Source organism: Mastigoproctus giganteus, chromosome 4, assembly GCF_048544385.1.
Source record: "Mastigoproctus giganteus isolate SK-2022 chromosome 4, ASM4854438v1, whole genome shotgun sequence".
Taxonomy (NCBI): Eukaryota; Metazoa; Arthropoda; class Arachnida; order Uropygi; family Thelyphonidae; genus Mastigoproctus; species Mastigoproctus giganteus.
In genome coordinates, this window is record NC_143578.1 from 69,162,395 (window position 1) to 69,185,668 (window position 23,274).

General features: G+C 38.7%; 1 protein-coding gene across 2 annotated transcripts in view; it reads right to left on the reverse strand.

The window, feature by feature from the left end:
- LOC150086817 (reelin-like) overlaps window positions 1-23,274 on the reverse strand; it is a 1,004,591-nt gene that overhangs the window by 916,526 nt on the left and 64,791 nt on the right. For both annotated transcript variants that reach the window (XM_090372773.1, XM_090372772.1), the window contains exons 4-5: window positions 21,526-21,725; window positions 812-863 (exon numbers count right to left, since the gene is read on the reverse strand). In XM_090372773.1, the coding sequence (XP_090228899.1) occupies window positions 812-863; window positions 21,526-21,725 (252 nt within the window). The remainder of the gene's footprint in view (window positions 1-811; window positions 864-21,525; window positions 21,726-23,274) is intronic.

Below are 23,274 nucleotides of genomic sequence, written 5' to 3' on the forward strand. Positions count from 1 at the left end.
TCCTGTTGTATAAGACAATGGTTTTTTTTTTTTTTTTTTTTTTTGGTTTTTTTTTAGGAGCATTAGCAACTAAGGCCATATTGCTCGGGGGATATGCGGTGGTCATTCCCTGACCTTTCCGCATCCTCCGTATTTGGTGGTGACGGGCTTGAACCCCGGTCTAATCAAGAAGCGTGTGCTACACACTGCAGCTCCTTCCCACCTGGCTACGGAGGCGCCATATATATATAAGACAATGGTTATGCCATATCTTGAGTAAGGAATGCAGATGCAGATCTGGAAGCCTTGTTTTAACAAGGATGTGTACCTGTTGGAACAGGTGTAAAAGAATGCAATGAGATTAATGGGGAAAACAAAAGGGTGTTCTTACTATGAAAGGCTTCATGTAAAATAGTTCTATAAATGGCAACATCTGGGGACTAGCAAGGAGGTCTGACTGAGGTGTTAATGCTTTTAATGGGCTGAGTAAGCTCAATGCTGATACAACCTTTCCTCTTTCTGAAATTATACACATGAGAGGCATAAATTCAAACTGAGGAAGGATGGTTGAGGGATGTATGGAAATTTACCTTCATCCAGTTGGTAGTTTATTGCTGGAATAAACAAATTGCTGTAAATCAGACTTCTATCTGGTGTTAGTTTATCTTCTGCAACACCAGACAGAAATCAGTAGTTTGAATAAATTTAAGGTAGTTACCCAGTTTTCTGATATCTATGTACAAAAAGGGACTATGCCCCAACATGTATAATGACTTTTATATACTTAATTCTGAAATACCCGTAAACATTCTGACACTTAAACACTGCTTACCAAGAGCAAACTGCAAAGTAGTAGCCATACTTGTATTCAATGGTACAGTAATCTACAAAAAATGGCATAAAAGTAAAGAAGCAGGTTATTAAAACATACTTCTCCATAACAATGTTAACAGAAATAATAAATTAGTTTTATTATCAAAGAAAGTTTATCCTATCTGAAAACATTACAAAAGCATTTCTAAGAATATAAAATTGCATTAAATATGGAAATACAAGAACTCAGAATGCACCTTGCAAATTCATTTTAGCCTATGTCATGTGAATGTTTTTGTAATAGGTTAATCTAATGCTTAAATGACATATTTTTGATATAACCGAATAATTAACTCCTACAAATATTCTCATCTATATAAGTATTTATTCATTTAGTGTTCAAATTAGGAATTATTCTTATGATTGCAAAGAAGCATAATAAATAAATAAAGAAGTATGAGCATTACTGAAATTCTTAAAGCTAGTACTAAACAGTCAAAATACATTAGGCAACACATTTCTATTTTTATATCCATTTTTGAAATTCAGTTCAATAGTATTATTTCATTAATCCTCACTTGATATAATTTTTGTAAAGTTTTCTGATTACAAAGTTTCACTTGATACACACACAGTGAAACTCTGTTTTGATTTGATTTGATTTGATTTCAATTTTATTGGCGCATTAGCAGCTAGGGCTATAATGCGCCAAGACCAGGTAAAAATTTAACATGGTTGGTTGGTTGATGTGTTGTTTAATGGCACAAGGGCTGCTAAGGCCATATTGTGCCTGATTCTATTTGATAGTGCAATTTACAGTTAAAATCTGTAAAATAATCCCGTCTGCTTTAAGAAATAAAAGAACTCAGCTAGATTTGCATTGTCTCCAATCAGATGGGGTAATTTCAAAGGTTCTTGCAGATATGAAAGCGATTTGAAAATTTTTTTTCGATAATTATTATAATCATTGCAATTTATTAGAATATGCCTCACCGTAAGTGTAGTCTGACAATATGTACAAATAGGCGGAGTGAAACTCTGTGATCATATAGTGGTATCTATTATAGTTTCATTTATCCCTCACTCAGAAAGGTCTATATTTGACACAGATAATAAGATATTTATAAAAGCTTTTCCACTTAATGCTGTAGTTAGTTAATCTCCTCTTTGACTAACATTTTCCTATGAGTTATTTGATTTTTTATTCTCACATAAATGGGCCTAGAATACAGGTTACACACACACACACACACACACACACACACACACACACACACACACACACACACACACCTGTATTTATCACAGTATTACAGTCAATATTGCTCTACCTGGTAATAGATGAAATAAATAAAAGCTGTGGTAAAGCAGATAACAGAAAAATCATTATAAATGAATGGACCAATTACACATGTTTTGTAGATTTGACAGAGAAAATAAAAGATGTGTTGGAGAAATCTTAAAATATGCATATGTAAAGTTCATTAACAATTAATTAAAACAATTCGGAACTTTTTTTAATGAAAACCTCAAACATGAAAAGTATTAGAATATACAGCACTTAATACAATGCACAGGTTGAAGGTTAAGAAGATGAAAGAATATACTTGTTGACATTACACTTGAATTTCTGTAGATTGCAATTTTCAAGAAATATGTGTTAAGGGAAATTATTCCAGAAAACAGAAGTTGAAGGGATAAATGAGGAAGACAACAAGTTTGTTCTGTGAGTTTGAAGTTGGATAGTAAGTGAACATTGACTGGTTGTGACATATGTTTGGACTAGCCTGGAAAAGAGAGGGGGGGGGGGAATTGAAGAGGTCAAGTGCCCAAGGAAGTACATATATAGAAAAGACATGCAGCAGAAAAAGATGATCTATGAGTGGAGATTTTTTGTAAGAGATGGGTCATTAATTAACCTAACTGCCCTATTTTAAATGGAATCCAGAAGCTTGTTATTGGTTGTCATTTGATTTTTAGGAGCATTAGCAACTAAAGCCATATTGCTCCGGGGATATACGGTGGTCAATTCCCTGACCTTCCTGCATCCTCCATATTTGGTGGTCACAGGCTCGAACCCCGGTCTAATCAAGAAGCATGTGCAATGCACTCCTGCTCCTGCCCACCTGGCTATGGAGGCACCGAATCCAGAAGCCTGAGAGAGGATAGGGAAGGGGCACTGCCCCAAATTTTGGAACAGTATTCCATGGTAGGCCAGATTTGAGGTTTCAAAAGGGCAGGTAGCTATTTAGAAGAAAAGTAACACAGAGAGCAAAAGTGAAAACCCAATTTTTAAAGAATTTGTGATGTGCTTATTCCAAGAGAGAGAGAGATTCGAAGTCAGGGTAATCCCTAATACAGATATATGATCTTGTCTATAAATATTAGTGTTATAAAAAAAAAAAAAAAAAAAAGCACAGCAGCAAAAGAATCCTTTATGAGAGATATAAGACAGAGATCATCACTTGAGGAACTGGTAGCAGATATTCAAGAAGTCGAAGCTGCCTGAACAGTGCAGTTTCTGTAAGGTATATACCCTACCGTCTGCTCGAAATAATTGGAAATGGGGCTCATCACACCAGGAGACGTGTCTCCAATCATACACAGTCCAGTGCCGATGATCTTTTGCCCAGTTGAGGTGAAGAGCCCTGTGTTGTGATGTTATCAATGGGACTTTGGTGAGACTGCAGCTCCCATAACCTATTACAGCTAATGACAGCCTGATGGTCTTGGTGGAGACATTTCTGGCACCTCCCCTCATTGAAGTCAGCATGATTTGTGGTACTGTCGCTCTCCAGTTGGCTGAAACAATCTGAGACAGACATCGACGGCAACATTCATCCACCACCTTTCTCTGCCAACAGTGCTGTCCACAATGAGATGTTATTCCAGAAATGGTGTATTCAACAAAGCAAGCTTATGCAGCATCAGCCAAAAAAAAAAAACCTTCCACATCACCCCTCCCTTCGTTCGAAATACCTGTCCAGCTGAGCCTTAAATTTATTTAGGCTATCAACTTCCACAACAAGGGGTGGAAGTCTGTTCCACCAACCAACTACTTGCTGGCTAAAGGCAAATTTCCGCACATCTATCCTACTTCTGTCCTTCCTCAATTTGAATTTATGCCTTCTCAGGTGATTATTCTGAGCAAGAGGCAGTATCCCATCAGCATTGAGCATGCTCAAACCATTCAAGGCTTTGTACACCTCTATCAGAACACCTCGCCAGTGCCTAGTCTCCAGACACTGTAATTTGCAAAACTTAAGCCTTCCTTCATAAGAGCAACCCTTCGTTCCGTTCACTAACCTTGTTGCCCTTCTCTGTACTCGTTCCAGCAGCTCTACATCCTTCTTGAAATGAGGCCTCCAGATCTGTATACAGTACTCAAGGTGCAGCCTGACCATTGCCTTATACAAGGGAATAATCACCTCCCTATCCCTGCTAGAAAAATTCCTGTATATCATTGATAAGACACCATGAGCTACTCTTGCAGCCCGTCTGCACTGCTCAGAGAACTTCATATCTGCCTGCACAATTACCACCAGGTCCTTTTCATTCTCTACCACTGTCAGTGGAGTACCACAGAGTTGATACGTTGCTCTGAGGTTGCTGTTTCCCATATGTAGTACTTTACATTTGTCAATGTTAAACTTCATTTGCCACCTCTCAGCCCATCTGCTCAACCTTTCCAGATGTTGCAGTAGCATAGAGTCAGTCAGTAGCGTCCTTAACAACCCTGCCAACCTTTGTACCATCTGCAAACTTGGACATTAAGCTTGATATACCATCATCAATATTATTTATAAATACAGAAAACAACAATGGACCCAACACTGAACCCTGCTTGACTCCACTAATAACATTAGTCCACGATGAGCATTGTCCATTGATTACCACTCTCTGTCTTCTGCCACTCAACCATCCCTTTATCCATAGCAACAATTTGCCACCAATGCCACACTGCTCCAATTTGTGCAGCAGTCTTCCATGTGCAATAGTATCAAATGTCTTTCTAAGATTCAAATATATAATATCAAAGTTATTCCCTGCACCCAATTCTTTTGTGACTACATCATAGTATCCAATCAAATTGGTCAGGCAAGACCTTCCCTTAACTAAACCATGCTGTGTCTGAGCTATAACTGAATTCTTGTCCAGATGATCCTGCAGTGCTTCTTTAACCAGTGCTTCCATTAATTTTCCTGGAAAAGAAGTTAAACTCACATGTCTATAATTACTTGTGTCAGCCTTTGATCCTCCTTTGTGAATTGGGGTTACATTTGCACATCTCCAGTCTTTGGGTACTTCCCCTGAGTCCAAGGAAGCTTTCATAATTATGGCTAATGGATTGCGTACTTCCTTTGCTGCCTCCTTTAATATAACTGGATAGATCCCATCCACCCCAGGTGTCTTTCTTGTATTTATCTTCAACAATTTCTCCTCCACTTTACTCTCACTTATTTCAAGATCATCTAGCTCAATGCCAGTGTTTACTTCATCTATGGTATTCCCCCTTCCTGAATGACTCCTCATATGTGAATGTAGATGCAAAAAATATTGATTTAGTTTGTTAGCTACCTGAGCAGGATCATGAACAGTTGAACCATTGATATCAAGTGGACTAATCTGATTCATCCTCTTCCTTCTAGAGTTTACATAAGTAAAGAACTCCTTGCTGTTTTTCTTTGCATCCTTTGCCAAAGATTTCTCGTAATCTGCCTTCGCCTGCCTAACCTCCTTTGTAACTTGGTTTCAGATCAACTTATATCTATCATAGGCTTTTGTGTCACATGTTAATTTATATGTCTCCCATGCATTTTTCTTCTCTGCCATATGTCTCATTAGTTCATCTGACATCCATTTAGGCCTGAACCTTGAACAATATTTCTTAGTTGGTATGTAAAGCCTAGTAGCTTCCAAGATAAGTTCTTTGAATGCTTCCCATTTTGAGTTTGCTGTTGGTAACATCATCAGTTGGTCCCACTGTATAGAATTTAAATAGTGTCTCAGACCATCGCAGTTGCCTTTACGAAAGCAATAACCCTTCCCTTTACCCCTGATGGTAGTTACCTCCTTGAGTAAATCCCACTTCAGCACACTGTGGTCACTGCCACCTGGCGGTTCCTGTATCTGCAAATTCTTAATGCAGGAAGATTCAAGACTGATAATCAATCAAGAATACTGCTCCCTCTAGTTGCCTCCCAAACATGCTGATTTAGAAAACAATCATCCAATAAATCCACAAAAGCCTTGCTAGTGTGTGATTGACCAGCCCCCAAATTCCAGTCAATATCTGGGAAATTAAAATTCCCCATTATAAGACTCTCTGATTTACCGGCCCACTCTATTTCCCTGCACAGTTTCTTATTATACTCATCAGAGTCATTAGGCCTATAGCACACTTCTACTCTCAATTTTGATCTCCCAATGCTTATGTCACACCAAACTGACTCAACACTGCACTGTCTAGTGATGTCGACTGGCTTCACTTCCTTAGATTTTATGTGTTTCTTTGCTAATAGCATAACCCCTCCTCCCTTCCTATCCTGTCTATCCTTTCTGTAGACATTGTACTCCCCAAATTCCAGTTCTGCATTACTTATATCTGTGTAACACCACGTCTCCGAAATCCCCACAATATCTGCCTTTGATGTGTTGAGCAATACCTCAAATTCATCAAATTTATTTACTAAACTCCTAGCATTGGTGTACACGCAAGTATACATGCACCTGATCTTTTTCTTAGCTACCCTAACACAACCTATGTGTTTATTTGCACCCCAATGATTCCCAGCAGTCTCTGAAATATCCTGCATCTTAATTTCCAGGCTGCGGCTCATTCCAATAGAAGCAGTGCAAGAATCACTTTCACCTCTGCTAGTGGCTACTGTTAATCTATTAGTCCTTGTATCCCCCCAATCTAGCAGTTTTCCGACCCACCTAACACTGCCTCGATAGCATCAGCAAACATTCTTGCACCCTTTCTATTTAAGTGTTTCCCATCCCTGTAGAAGCAGTCTCTCCTGTTAACAAGTACAGACCAGGCTGAAAAAAATTCTACCCCTTGAGCCTTGCACAATCCTTCCAGGGCCGAATTGCACACACTGACCTGTACATTTCTGATACACTCTTGATACTGTCGAACGAGGATAGTGCAATTTCTGTACCACCTCTGCGATAGAGTGACCCATGCGTCAGGCACCCATTATCATCCCCCTTTCAAAGTCATTTAACTCAAGACGTTTATCCATACTGACATTGAATTACCATCTACATGAATGCAGTAATGCAGTGTACCTATATATCTGCCAAGCAGTGGGTTCATCCACAAGCGAGAGGGATGACGACATTGTGTTTTCCTGGAACCAGGTTTGGCGCCGCCACAGCCATGTGAGCAGGAGCAGCAGTGTGTAGCACACGCTTCTTGATTAGACCGGGGTTCGAGCCCATGACCAACAAATACAGAGGATGCAGAAAGGTCAGGGAATGACCACTGCATATCCCCAGAGCAATATGGCCTTAGTTGCTAATGCTCCTAAAAACCAAATAACAATCACAACAACAATCCTGGAACCACATATCCCATGAATTCTGTCTTTTCAGTGGAATTATGGGTTCTAAAGAATTGAAAAGTGGAATAAAAAGAAAACATGTTACTTTAACTATCATTAACAAGCTCAAAGTGATAGAACAACTTGAAAATGGTGTTCCTGGAAAAAAAAATTGCTGACGAGACGAATTTGGTATTGGCCAATATACTGGCTGTGTCAGATATTAAAAAACATAAAGAATCTATAAAGATATTTCCTTCAAAATTCGATTTGGGAAGTGATAAAAGGAGTGTATCAAATAGTTTACAGGAGATATTAAACAAAAAAGTGACTCAGAAATGCAAAGAACTTAAAGCTACATGTTACATAGGGTACATCATGACCTCCGTAGCCAAGTGGTCAGGAGCAGGAGTGCAGTAGCACACGCTCTTTGAGTAGACTGAGGGTTCAAGCCCCTGACTGCTAAATACGGTCGATCTGCCAACCCGCACTAGACCAGCGTGGTAGATTATGGTCCATTTCCCTCAGCATGAATTGTTGAGGAGGCTTTCATCCTGCAGTGGGTTGATAACGGCTGCACTTTACCTTTTTTTTTTTTTTTTTTTTTTACTTTGGCATCTTTTTTTTCTTAGCATCTTTGGCAAAAGATGCTAAGAAAAACAGCAAGTATTTCTTTACTTATATAAACTCTAAAAGGAAGAGGATGAATCTGATTGGTCCACTTGATATCGATGGTTTGACTATCGATGATCTTGCTCAGATAGCAAACAAACTGAATGAGTATTTTGCATCTACATTCACACATGAGGAGTTATTAAGGTTTGAAAATGGCAGAAGGTTATCAAATTGTAGCAGGGTGCTTAATGATTTTGTAATAACTGAGAGCAAAGTGGAGGAGAAATTGTTGAAATTAAACATAAGAAAGGCACCTGGGGTGGAACGGATCTATCCAGTTGTATTAAAGGGAGCAGCAAAGCAATTAAGCAAACCCTTAGCCATAATTATGAGAGCATCCTTGGACTCAGGGGAGGTCCCCACGGACTGGAGATGTGCAAATGTATCCCCAATTTACAAAGGGGGGGGGGGGGGGGGATCGAAGGGTGACACAAGTAATTAAAGACAGTTTAACTTCTGTGTTGTCATTAAACTCATACCACATAGCATTTTAACAAGATATATACTATCATACATACTATCATTGTACACCTCTCGAATTCCATCTTGTGTATATATTTTGAAAGAGTGTATATTTTTTGTGTATATACTATCATTGTACACCTCTCGAATTCCATCTTGTGTATATATTTTGAAAGAGATGCTGTGATGGTCACTAGTTGTATATCCCTCTAGTACTTCCCAATTTCTAATCTTATTTTTAACTGCATCAGTAGCAATTATGAGATCTATATGATTGGCCATGCACAGTCAAATATGATGGCGGATGTCCTTCTACATTAACCACTTCCACTGCAGAAGCAGCAAGAAATTCTACACGCATTATCCTACCCACCATAACATCACAGCAAATTCTTACATTAAACTTATAATGTCATCATCATCATCAGCCATTTTTAATCCACTGCAGGATGAAGGCCTCTCCAGAAACTTTCCAGTTCCTTCTGTTTTGTGCAATGGCCATCCACCCACGAACTCATGCATTTCATCTGTCCATCTCCACCGTTGTCTTCCAGGTCTTCTTCTAGCTCCTCTTGAGTACCATTCTGTTATTTTCTTAGTCCATCTGTCATCATGTCTTCGAGCTATGTGTCCTGCTCAAGACCATTTTTAGCATTAGCATTAGTAGAGGCATATGATGCAAGAAAGCAAGCTTCTTCAGTATCAGCCAAAAAAAAAAAAAAAAAACCAACCACTACTCCCATTTCACCCCTCCGTTTGTTCAAAATACCTGTCCAGCTGAGCCTTAAATTTGTTTAGGCTATCAACTTCAACAACAAGCGATGGGAGTCTATTCCACAAACCAACTGCCCGCTGGCTAAAGGCAAATTTCCGCACATCTATCCGACATCCGTCCTTCCTCAATTTGAATTTATGCCCTCTCAGGTGATTATTCTGAGCAAGAGGAAGAATCCCATCGGCATTGAGCATGCTCAAGCCATTCAAAGCCTTATACACCTCTATCAGATCACCTCGCCGATGCCTAGTCTCCAGGCTCTGTAATTTGCAAAACTTAAGCCTTTCTTCGTAAGAACAACCCTTTGTTGCATTCACTAATCTTGTTGCCCTTCTATGTACTCGTTCCAGCAGCTCTACATCCTTCTTGAAATGAGGCCTCCAGACCTGTATACAGTACTCAAGGTGTGGCCTGACCAATGCCTTATACAAGGGAATAATCACATCCCTGTCCCTGCTAGAAAAATTCCTGTATATCATTGACAAGACACCATGAGCTACTCTTGCAGCTCGTCTGCACTGCTCAGAGAACTTCATATCTGCCTGCACAATTACCCCCAGGTCCTTTTCATTCTCTACCACTGTCAGCGTAGTACCACAGAGTTGATACGTTGATCTGGGGTTACTGTTTCCCATATGTAGTACTTTACATTTGTCAATGTTAAACTTCATTTGCCACCTCTCACCCCATCTGCTCAACCTTTCCAGATCCTGTTGCAGCAGCATAGTATCAGTAGTGTCCTTAACAACCCTGCAAACCTTGGTATCGTCTGCAAACTTGGACATTAAGCCTGATACACCATCATCAATATCATTTATAAATACAGAAAACAACAATGGACCCAACACTGAACCCTGAGGAACTCCACTAATAACATTAGTCCACGTTGAGCAGTGTCCATTGATTACCACTCTCTGTCTTCTGCCACTCAACCATCCCTTTATCCATAGCAGCAATTTGCATCCAATGCCACACTTCTCCAATTTGTGCAGCAGTCTTCCATGTGCAACAGTATCAAAAGCCTTTCTAAGATCCAAATATATAATATCAAAGTTATTCCCTGCATCCAGTTCTTTTGTGACTACATCATAGTATCCAATCAAATTGGTCAGACAAGACCTGCCCTTAACAAAACCATGCTGTGTCTGAGCTATAACTGAATTCTTGTCCAGATGATCCTGCAGTGCTTCTTTAACCAGTGTCTCCATTAATTTTCCTGGGACCGAAGTTAAACTAACAGGTCTATAATTACTTGTGTCAGCCTTTGATCCTCCTTTGTGAATTCGGGTTACATTTGCACATCTCCAGTCCATGGGTACCTCCCCTGAGTCCAAAGAAGCTCTCATAATTATGGCTAGGGGTTTGCTTACTTCCTTTGCTGCCTCCTTTAATATAACTGGATAGATCCCATCCATCCCGGGTGCCTTTTTTATGTTTGTCCTCAAACATTTCTCCTCCACTTTCCTCTCAGTTATTAGAAAATCATCTAGCTCACTGCCAATGTTTACTTCACCTACGGCATTCCCCTTCCTGAATAACTCCTCATGTGTGAATGTAGATGCAAAATACTAGTTTAGATTGTTAGCCACCTGAGCTGGATCCTCAACTGTTGAACCATCAACATCCAGTGGACCAATCTGATTCATCCCTTTCCTTCTTGAGTTTAAATAGGTAAAGAACTCTTTTCTGTTTTTCTTTGCATCCTTTGCCAAGGATTTCTCATAATCTGCCTTTGCCTGCCTAATCTCCTTTGTGACTTGGTTACAGACCAACTTATATCTATCATAGGCTTCCATGTCACCCATTAATTTGCATGTATCCCATGCATTTTTCTTCTCTGCCATATGTCTCATTAATTCATCTGACAACCATTTAGTCCTGAACCTTGAACAATATTTCTTGGTTGGTATGTAAAGCCTGGTAGCTTCCAAGATTAGTTCCTTGAATGCTTGCCATTTTGAATTTGCTGTTGGTAACATCATCAGTTGGTCCCACTGTATAGAATTTAAATACTGTCTCAGACCATCACAGTCGCCTTTACGAAAGCAAAAACCCTTCCCTTTACCTCTGATGGTAGTTACCTCCTTGAGTAAATCCCACTTCAGCACACTGTGATCACTGCCACCCAATGGTTCCTTTATCTGCAGATTCCTAATGCATGAAGAATCACTACTGATAATCACATCAAGAGTATTACTCCCTCTAGTTGCCTCCCGAACATGCTGGTGAAGAAAACAATCATCCAATAAATCCACAAAAGCCTTCCTAGTGTGTGAGTGACCAACCCACAAATTCCTGGGAAATTAAAATCCCCCATTCTGATTTACTGGCCCATTCTATTTCCCTGTACAGTATCTTATTATACTCATCAGAGTCATTAGGCCTATAGCACACTCCTACTCTCAATTTTGATTTACCTATGCTTATGTCACACCAAACTGACTCGACACTGCCCTGTCCATCAATGTCGACTGGCTTCACTTTCTTGGATTTTATGTGTTTTTTAACTAATAGCATAACCCCTCCTCCCCTCCTGTCCTGTCTATCCTTTCTATACACATTGTACTCCCCAAATTCCAGTTCTGCATTCCTTATATCTGTGTGACACCACGTCTCTGATATCCCAACAATATGTGCCTTTGATGTTTTGAGCAATACCTCAAATTCATCAAATTTATTTACTAAACTCCTAGCATTGGTGTACACGCAAGTATACATGCACCTGATCTTTTTCTTAGCTACCCTAACACAACCCATGTGTTTACTTGTACCGCAATGACTTCCAGCAGTCTCTGAAATATCCTGCACCTTGTTTTTCAGGCTTCTGCTCATTCCAATAGAAGCAGTGCAAGAATCTCTTTCACCTCTGCCAGTGGCTACTGTTAATCCATTAGTCTTTGTCTCCCCCCCAAGCTAGCAGTTTTCCGACCCACCTAACACTGCCTCAATTTTAGTTCTTTAGTTTTCATAAGAATGTCTTTTACTTCAGTTTGCTGCCTAATCCATGTGTTTCTCTTCTTATCTAACAGTCTTATTTCTGATATAATTCGTTCCATTCTTTGCTGTGTAGTTCTCAGCTTCTCATACATTCTTTTGGTGAGTGCCCAAGTTTCACTACCATAAGTCATGGTGGGGAGTATACATTGGTTCATTATTTTATGTTTCAGACAAATTGGGATATTGCTCCTCAGTATGTGAGTATATTTCCTGAATTTCCTGCCCTTCTCTGTACACACTCCATCCAAAATTTACTCTTCTCTTGACTTCCAGCCATTTATCATTATTACAGCTAATCACTTGTCCCAGATAAGTATATGAATCCACCTTTTTCAATTACTGCTCCTTCAATGATTATATCCCTCTCTTTGGCATACTTGTTCATCATTATTTTTGTTTTAGCCATATTCATCTTTAGTCCGAAATCCTTACTAACCCCACATAACTGATTAAGATTTTCCTCTAATTCTTTGGGATCATGGCTTATGATCACAATGTCATCTGCAAATCGTAAATGGTTTGTGTATTAGTCCATTCACATTGACTCCTTTCCGCAACCAGTCTAATCTTCTGAAAGCTTCCTCAAGGGCAGCAGTAAACAACTTCGGAAATATTGTGTCTCCTTGTCGAACTCCTTTCTCAATTTTAAATTTATTACTGTCTTTGTCTAGTCTGATAAAGGAGGTAGCATTCTCATATATTTTCCTCAAAATCATAATAGTAGTAGTAGTAATGGTGGCATGTGATGCAAGAAAGCAAATGTATGAGCTTATGCAGCATCAGCCAAAAAAAAAAAAAAAAAAAATCACACCATTCCCTCCAAATGCCTGTCCAGTTCCTCCTTAAATTTATTCAACCTATCAACTTCCACAACGACAGATGGAATTCTGTTCCAGCAATTAACCACCCGCTGGCTAAAGGCAAATTTCCGCACATCTATTCTACATCTGTCCTTTTTTAATTTGAATTTATGCCCCCTTAGGTTCGTAATCTGAACAAGTGGAAGGATCCCATCAGAATTCAGCGTGCTGAACCCATTCAAGGCCTTATACAGCTCAATCAGATCACCGCGCAGGTGCCTAGTCTCCAGCCACTGCAATTTGCAGAACTTAAACCTCTCTTGATAAGAGGATCCCTTCATTCCCCTCACCAATCTTGTTGCCCTTCTCTGTACACACTCAAGTAAATCTACATCCTTCCTAAAACGAGGCCTCCAGACCTGTACGCAGTACTCAAGGCGTGGCCTGACCATTGCCTTATACAGAGGGATAATCACCTCCTTTTCCCTGCTAGCAAAATTCCTATATATCATTGACAAAACCCCATTACCTCCCCTGGCAGCATGTCTGCATTGATCAGAAAACTTCATATCTGCCTGCACAATTACTCCCAGGTCTTTTTCATTTTCTACCACCTTAAGTGTAGTACCACACAGTTGGTACGTTTCTCTGGGGTTACTTGTACCCATATGCAGTACTTTGCATTTGTCAAGGTTAAACTTCAGTTGCCACTTCTTAGCCCATCTGCCAAAATTATCTAGATCCTGTTGCAGTAGCACACTGCCATTACTGTCATTAACAACCCTGCCAACCTTTGTATCATCTACAAACTTCGACATTAAGCCGGATATACCTTCATCAATATCATTGATAAATATACAAAACAACAGTGGACCCAACACCGAACCCTGTGGGACTCCACTAATATCATTAGTCCAAGAAGAGCAGCACCCATTGATTACCACCCTCTGTCTTCTCCCACTTAACCATCCTTTTATCCATTGTAGCAACTTACCCTTAATACCATTCTGCTCCAATTTGTACAATAGTCTTCCATGCGCAACAGTGTCAAAAGCTTTCCTGAAATCCAAATATATGATATCAAAATTATTTTTTGCATCCATTTCCTTTAAAACCACATCATAATATCCTATCAAATTTGTCAGACAAGACTTTCCCTTAACAAACCCATGCTGTGTCTGAATTATTGCTGCAGTCTTGTCTAGATGATCCTGCAATGCATCTTTAACCAGCGACTCCATTATTTTACCCGGAACAGAAGTTAAACTAACTGGTCTGTAATTACTCGTGTCACCCTTTGATCCCCCTTTGTGAATTAGGGATACATTTGCACATCTCCAGTCCGTGGGAACCTCCCCTAAGTCCAAGGATACTCTCATAATTATGACTAAGGGTTTGCTTAGTTGCTTTGCCGCCTCCTTTAATATAACTGGATAGATCCCATCCACCCCAGGTGCTTTTCTTACATTTAACTTCAACAGTTTCTCTTCCACTTTGCTCTCAGTTATTACAAAATCATTAAGTATCCTGCTACAATTTGATAACTTTCTGCCATTTTCAAACCTTAATAATTCCTCGTGTGTGAATGTAGATGCAAAATACTCATTCAGTTTGTTTGCTTTCTGAGCAGGATCATCAACAGTCGAACCATCGATGTCAAGTGGACCAATCAGATTCATCCCCTTCCTTTTAGAGTTTATATAAGTAAAGAAATCCTTGCTGTTTTTCTTAGCATCTTTTGCCAAGGATTTCTCGTAATCTACCTTCGCCTGCCGAACCTCCTTTGTGACCTGATTACAGATTAACTTATATCTGCCATAGGCTTCTGAGTCGCTTGATAATTTATATGCATCCCATGCATTTTTCTTCTCTGTTACGAGTCTCATTAGTTCATTTGACAACCATTTAGGCCTAAACCTTGAACAATATTTCTTAATAGGTATGAAACTTTTAGTAGCATCCACGATTAATTCCTTGAATGCTTCCCACTTAGAATTTACTGTTGGTAACATCATCAGCTGATCCCACTGTACAGAATTTAAAAACTGTCGTTGACCACTGTACTCGCCTTTACGGAAGCAAAAACCCTTTCCTTTACCCCTGATGGTAATTAAATCTTTAAGTAAATCCCAAGTCAGTGGGATTTACATAATATATGCAGTATCTATTCCTTGTCTTTCCAGTGCCCAAAACATTGCCTTTTGCTGTATGGAGTCAAATGCCTTTTCATAATCCACAAATGCCAAGCATAATGGTGTTTTATATTCATTTGCTTTCTCCATTAGCTGTGATATTACGTGAAGGTGATCCATAGTTGAGAATCCTGTCCTAAAGCCAGCTTTCTCTTTTGGTTGATTCTTATTAAGTATTCTTTCTAATCTGTTAGTAATGACCCTTGTGAACAACTTGTAGATGTGGGATAACAAGCTAATTGGTCTATAATTTCCAATTTTTATGATTTATCTCCTTTCTTATGCAGCAAAACTATGATTCCATTATTCCATTCCTTAGGTGTTACTCCATTTCTAATGCATTCTGTGAAGAGTCTTGCCAGTTTCTGTGTCATGGCTCTTCCTCCCAATTTTAACAACTCTACAGTAACTTCATCTTCCCCACAGGGCTTTCTGATTCTTCATTTTCTTCAAAGCATGTTCTACCTCATCAGGAAGTATATCAGGTATGTCATATGTGTTATTAATTTGTGATCCATCTTCGCAACTGCTGACATCATTCCCTCGCTCCTTGTATAATTCTCTATAGTAGTCTTCTGCTATTTGAATCATGCCTTCTCTGCAGTTTATAAGTACACCATCACTATTCTTCAGTTTCAGTATCATTTGTCTTTCTGTATTACTGCTCATGGCTGCTGATTTAAGTCCTTTGTTTACCCTTAATACTTGTTCTACGTTTCTTGTGTTAAATCTTATGTCCTCTCTGAATCTCTTTCTAATGGCTTTGCATAACTCAGTATACTCAATTTTATCCTTGTCAGTGTTTATTTTGCTCTTCATTTGTCATCTTTGGTTCATTTTCACAAGCATTTCTTTGCTAATTTTTTCTTCTTTGGATTTCTTTTCATCTATATGTTTCCTAGGCTTTATCACTTTCAGAAAGTTGTAGTATTCCTGGTCAATTTCTTGGTCTTGAACAGTCTGCAGAAGCTCAAACTTGTTCTTAAGTTCCAGTACATACTGCCTTTTCTCCTCTTCTGTTATCTCAAAGACCTTTGTATTATTTACTTGAGTCAGTTTTTTCCTTTCTTTTCTTACATCTATATCGAGTGTGCATTTTACCATTCTGTGTGAACACTTCCAACATTTACCTTGTTCGGAACAGTAACATCATTCACGATATTATATTATTATTATTATCATTAGCCATATTACCAGCCAAAAAAAATTCCCCGAATTACCCTGAGAGAGAGAGAGAGTCACCAAGAAAGAGAAAAATGATGATATCCAGCTCAGGACCCTGGGTGTGCCAAGCCCATACTCACTAGATGTGAGCCCCCTGGGATTAATCTTCTGTTAGTGAGGATGAAATTGATTTCATTAGTTGTTAATCCATTTGGGCTCTTCCGTGTCCACTTTCTGTTCACCCTTTTCTTGAAAAAAGTGTTCATTACTGACATTCATCGAGATTCTGCAAATTCCACAAGTCTTTCACCTCTTTCATTTCTTTCACCAATTCCAAAATTTCCTATAGTTCCCCTTTCTGCACTGTCTTTTTCCAACCTTAGCACTGAAGTCCCCCATAACGATAGTGTAGTGGGTTTTCTGATCATCTAGAAGACTCTCAATATCGTGTATATTTCTTCAACCTCTTCATCATCATGGCTCAATGTTGGTGCATAAATCATTATAACCTTTAGCTTGTTCCTCTTAGAAATCCTGAGTAGTAGTCTTGACACCCTTGGTGATGTACTTTTGAATTCCAAAATGTCGTTTTTTATATCTTTATGGGCAAAAGCCAGCGTCACCTTTGCTCCTATCAGTTTCCATTGGTGTACAGCATATTTCCACTTCATAAACTTATAAGTGATCCATTTCTTCTTCTTGTTTCAGCCAAACCAATGATATTCCAATTCACATTTTCTAATTCCTTTTCCAGCTCTAATATCCTATCTTCACCGATGAGAGATCTTATGTTGTAACAGGTCAAGTTCAGTTTCCGTGCATTGCAGCCTGGTCATACCCAGAAATTCTTAGCACCCTCTGCTTCCACTCTGATCCTCTCACTGCTGTAAGAGGGGGAGTGAAAACCACTGGGGACTGAGGGCCATTTGTTTCGTCATGCTGTCATGTGCTGGAGGGTTTGGTCTTTTCCTTTTCACGCTAAGGAGGTGTCTTGTAGAGACTTTACATATTCGTTGCCACCTAAATGACATAACAGGGCTTGCCATCGAGAAGGTGTGCATGAGTGGATTTTAGGGAGGCAGACCAAACGGACTTCTCCTAAATCTTCTGAAATAGAAAGATATTGGATCCGTCAGTGTTTTAGACTGAGTGTCTGACAACACACAGAATGCCTGTTCCCCTCTAAGCACTGTAATGCCATCATCAATATCAACAATGAAAATTAAAAATTACACAAGAGTGCCAGTACAGAACCCTGAAAGACCCAACTCACAACACTGGTCCACTAGGAGCACTGCCCATGTATAACCATGCTTTGTGTGCAATCAATTAATCATTACTTTATTCACTGTAGCAAACTACTCCCAAACAATACATCTACCACTTATGCACAAGGTGTTCCACAAAAGTCTAGATGCAAAATTATTCTGATCTTATTTTTAACTGCACTAGTAGCAGTTGTGTGTCTACCTCATACTACCTTACCAGTCTCGTTAGACAAAATCTATTCTTAACAAAACCATGTTATAAGTAATTGATTATATTATTACCATTGAGGAGCTGGACTACATCCTTAATTACAGACTATGTAAAATTTCCTGCCATAGATGTGAATTCCTAGAGGAGCCCAAATCACTCTTAGAAACCCCTTTGTGTATGAGAGAGATATCTCCACATTTAGTCTTATGATAATTCACCTGAGTCTAAGGATGATTTCATTATTATAGATAAGGGTTTCTCTTATATTAATGGTTTCTCCTTAGCCACTTGTTTTAATATAACCAGAAAACTGCTGTCAGCATAATATTCTTTCTTCACTTTTAAATCTTTTAAGGCATATGATGCAAGAAAGCAAGCTTATATAGCATCAGCCAAAAAAAAAAAAAAAAAACTCTTCCCGTTACACCCATCTGTTCACCCAAATGTTTGTCTAGTTCTGCCTTGAACTTATTTAAGTTGTTGATCCCCACTACAACAGACTGAAGTTTGTTCCAACTAACAACCACCTGCTGGCTGAAGGCAAATTTCCACACATCTATTCTACTATTGTCTTTCCTCAATTTGAATTGATGTCCTCTCAGGCGAATAAATACTGCAATTTGCAGAACTTAAGCCTTACTTGGTAACATCAACCCTTTGTTCCACTCACCAATCTCGTTGCCCTCTGCACTCGTTACAGCAGCTCTTGCATCCTTCCTAAAATGAGGCCTCTAGACCTGTATGCAGTACTCAAGGTGTGGCCTGATCATTGCCTTATACAAGGGGATAATCAACTCCTTATCCCTGCTAGCAAAATTCCTGTATGTCATAGACAAGACACCACGAGCTGCTCTTGCAACCTATCTGCACTGCTCAGAAAACTTTCTATCTGACTGCATGATTACCCCCAGGTCCTTTTCATTCCCCACTATCCTGAGTGCAATACCACCCAGTTGGTACATTACTCTGGAGTTACTGCTACCCATACCACATGCAGTACTTTACATTTGCCAATGTTAAACTTCAACTGACACCTCTCAGCCCATCTGTTCAACTTTTCCGGATCCTGTTGCAGTAGTATACTCAATGTTAAACTTCAACTGACACCTCTCAGCCCATCTGTTCAACTTTTCCGGATCCTCTTGCAGTAGTATACTACCATTTAATTTATTTATTAAATGAATAAATTAATTAATTTGGGATAAATTTATTTATTATTAATTTATCTCACAAATCATTGGCCATATACTGGAAAGTGACAATACTGATTCAGCTACCCACCACAGTAGGTCAATATGATTCATTTCTCATCTTTTGATGTTAATAAATGCAAAGAATACTATCTTTTCTCTGACCTCTGTCAAATTCTATCCATAATCTGCCTTAGCCTGTTTCATCCCACTCCTGCCTCAATAATGTAATTACTAAAGCCTGGATGTTTAGACATGAAAAGAACCATACAAAAGACATGAAAATAAAAATCAAATAAGGATTAACTCAGACTGATATGTGAGTCAGGTATTGCTACTTGGCTGGCCAATTATTATATGCAGACACTGAGAAGTGTGTCAATGAAAAGTGATAAGTCATTGATCCTGGGAACACCTTGTTCCCAGACATCACTCCTATGATTTTACACAGAATAAATCCTTACACAGAGACCTCTAGAAAAACCTTAAAGTCACAGTGGCTAACGTATCCAGGGAATGACTGCAACATGTGGCCTGGAATCTCTTCTGGTGTATGGAAGCATCAGAGCTTATGGGCATCAGTAATGCACCACACACTGCTAGTGCATTGACCACACTCCAACACAGTCTTCAAAATAACTCTCTGTATTTGTTAAAATATCCATACCAACTGAAACAAGAAAATAAATTTAATAATAATAAATCACTATTAAACCTAATTCTCTGTTACTGTACATCCAATGATATGTACATTCCATACTGATACCATTTCGTTGGAGAAAACTTTCCCTGTAGTTTGTCTCTGACTAAAAAGATATTCAAATTATGCAAGAAAATGTTACAAGAAAATGTTAGACCTTATCCTGGAAGTGGATACAAGATGTGAATGACTTGCTAGGGTCTTATAGAGATCTCTTGAGCAACAATTTGTCTGAGTTGCAGGCAAATCAGCCAAATTGTCAGTCATGAAATGAAATCTCTAGTACCACTTGTACAAGGTGAAGGTGGAAGAGACGATAGGAGTCACGGAGAATTACAGTACCAATGTTGAAAGAAGCAGTAATGTTCTCAGGGACTTTTGTGATGCCACTGTTTACTGTTATATTCTTCATGATGAAAAGAAGAAGGAAACCCATCAGCTTCCTTTGAATAAATTTTTCAAACAGGATTACTTTATCAGGTATGTACAATAATTGTATTTACTCAATTTTCATTTTAAAAAAATCTGATTATTTGCAGATTTTTGGGAACATCTCTTGGCAAGTTACATAAGTTTATAATTTTATATTGGTAAGTTGGGCAAATGGGCTGAGAAGTGGCAACTGAAGCTTAACAGTGACAAATACAAAGTACTGCATATGGGTAGCAATAGCCCAAGAGAAACATACAAACTGTGTGGCATGTTTCTCTTGGAAGTGGAAAGTGAAAAAAACCTGGGGGCAATTGTGCAGTCAGATATGAAGTTTTCTGGGCAGTGCAGATAGGTTGCAAGAGTAGTGCATGGTGTCTTGTCTTTGATATACAAGAGTTTTTCTAGAATGGATAAGGAGTTGATTATCCCCTTGCATAAGGCAAGGGGATAATCAACTCCTTATGAGGCCTCTAGACCTGCATACAGTTCTAGAGGCCTCATTTTAAGAAGGATCAAGAGCTGCTGTAATGAGTACAGAGGAGGGCAACAAGATTGGTGAGTGGAACAAAGGGTTGCTATTACCAAGAAAGGCTTAAGTTCTGCAAATTGCAGCATCTGGAGACTAGGCAAAGACTAGGCACCTGCGAAATGATCTAATTGAGGTGTATAAGGCCTCGAATGGTTTGAGCAAGCTGAATGCTGATGGGACCCTTCCTCTTGCTCAGATTAAGAACCTGAGGGGGAATAGATTCAAATTAAGGAAAGACAGTTGTAGAACAGAGGTGCAAAAATTTGCCTTTAGCTAGCAGGTGGTTGATTGGTGGAACAGACTTCCATCTTTGCTGTGGAAGTTGATAGCCTAAACAAATTTAAGGCTGAGCTGGACAGGCATTTGGAATGAATGGAGGTTTTTTTTTTTTTTTTTTGGCCAATGCTGCATAAACTTGCTTTCTTGCATTGTAAACCTCTACTAATGCTAATGTTAATTAATGTTTGGTTAGCAAGCATTCAATTAACAAACAGTTTTCCAAGAATGCACTGTGTATGTTAACTGAGCATTAGGTGAACACTTAATGATATATTATAATTAATTAATAATGAATTATTATTATTATTAAACTGATAATTTATCCTAAAATATTAATGTACAGAGAATGAAATCATTCATTATCATACAAAAAATAATGGTGTTCATGAAGAAACAATTCATAAATATATAGAGATACCATACAATTAAAATATGGAAAGAAATTTTTTGCATGAACTTCATCTTAGTCATAAAAATTTTCTTTTAATAACAAAATATATATACTCACTAAAGTTCGTGAATGTGGACTGCAAAAAAAAGCTGCCTTTCCATGCAGTACACTACCACAATGTTCCCCAACTTTGGGATTTGATAAGGAAGACCAAAGAGAAAAATCAAGTTTATCTTGAACTTCAAAATCTTCTCTAAAAACTAAACCTGATTTATGAAGTCCTGCCAACATTGTTTGTAAATCATCTTTTCTTTCTTCTGAAAAAACACAAACAAGTATAAATTTGAAAAATAATAAAGGTTATTTATAGAGTAATAGCATTAATAAACATCTAAATCTCTCAATGGTCAACACATTTAAAGTATAGCTAACATATAAGTTTGTGCTATAGCATCATGTTTATACGTAGCCAGCTACTAAGTAGTTACAAAATCGGCATCATTTAAGTACATCTCATATTGCGAATGCCTTCACTGCAAGTTTCCATGGTATTGCACCACCTAGAATAAGTAATGCTTCTCTACTAGAGAAGACTACTGTTACTTATTCTCGACAGATACCACCACCCAGGGGGTGCCTCTGTAGCCAGGTGGGCAGGAACAGCACTTCTTGATTAGACCAGGGTTCGAGCCCATGGCCACCAAATACAGAGGATGCGGCAAGGTCAGGGAATGACCACCGCATATCCCCGGAGGAATATGGCTTTAGTTGCTCCTAAAAACCAAAATAACAACAACAACCACCACCCAGAAGGCACCATTTCAGAGCTTATTGGCTCTTCATCGGTGGGTGGGCAGGTACCCTGGTGTTGCAATGATGACAGTTGCGAAGTATAACTCCACAATATGAGAGATGCCTGATGGTGTACAGTAATGGAAAATTACATAATTTGTTTAGGGCAATGACCTCAGGTTACGAAGAAGTTAACTAACGTATAGGTTTATGTATAGCACCATGTTTATACATAGCTAACTACTAAGTAGTTACAAAATTGGCATCATTTAAGTATATTTCATATTGTGAATACCTTCACAGTCTTCTCTATTAGAGACATCTTACTTATTCAAGGTAGTGCAATACTACGGCCTCATTGTGAAGGCCTTCACAATATGAGATATATTTAAATTATGCCAATTTTGTAACTACTTAGAATAGATGTGTGGAAATAGTTGGCTACATATAAACATGATGCTATAGCACAAACCTATACATTAGTTAACTTCTTCATAACCTGAGGCTATTGCCCTAAACAAATTATGTATTTCCATTACTGTACACCATCAGGCAGCTCTCATATTGCGAAGTTATACCTGTGGAGAGAAGCATTACTTATTCGAGGTAGTGCAATACTATGGCAACTCATTGTGAAGGCATTCACCATATGAGATATACTTAAATGATGACAATTTTGTAACTACTTAGTAGTTGGCTATGTATAAACATGATGCTATAGCACAAATCTATATATTAGTTAACTTCTTCATAACCTGAGACCACTGCCCTAAACAAATTATGTAATTTAAAGTATAGTTACTGTTATAATAAAATACACTGAGTAGCCAGTTTATTAAGAACATCGGTCTAATAGCAAGTGGAACTTTCTTTAGCCTTGAGAATATCTTCATTCTGAAGTCATTGGAATATGGATGCATGAAGTGCCAAAAGCATTTTCCATGAATACCACTCTATGCAAACTTGATTACATTCTGCAGTTTCCTTAGACTGGAACAGTGGTGGATGCCACAAACGGCTTGTTTCATGTCATCCTACAGATGTGCAATCTACCTGAGATATTTTTCTTCCATG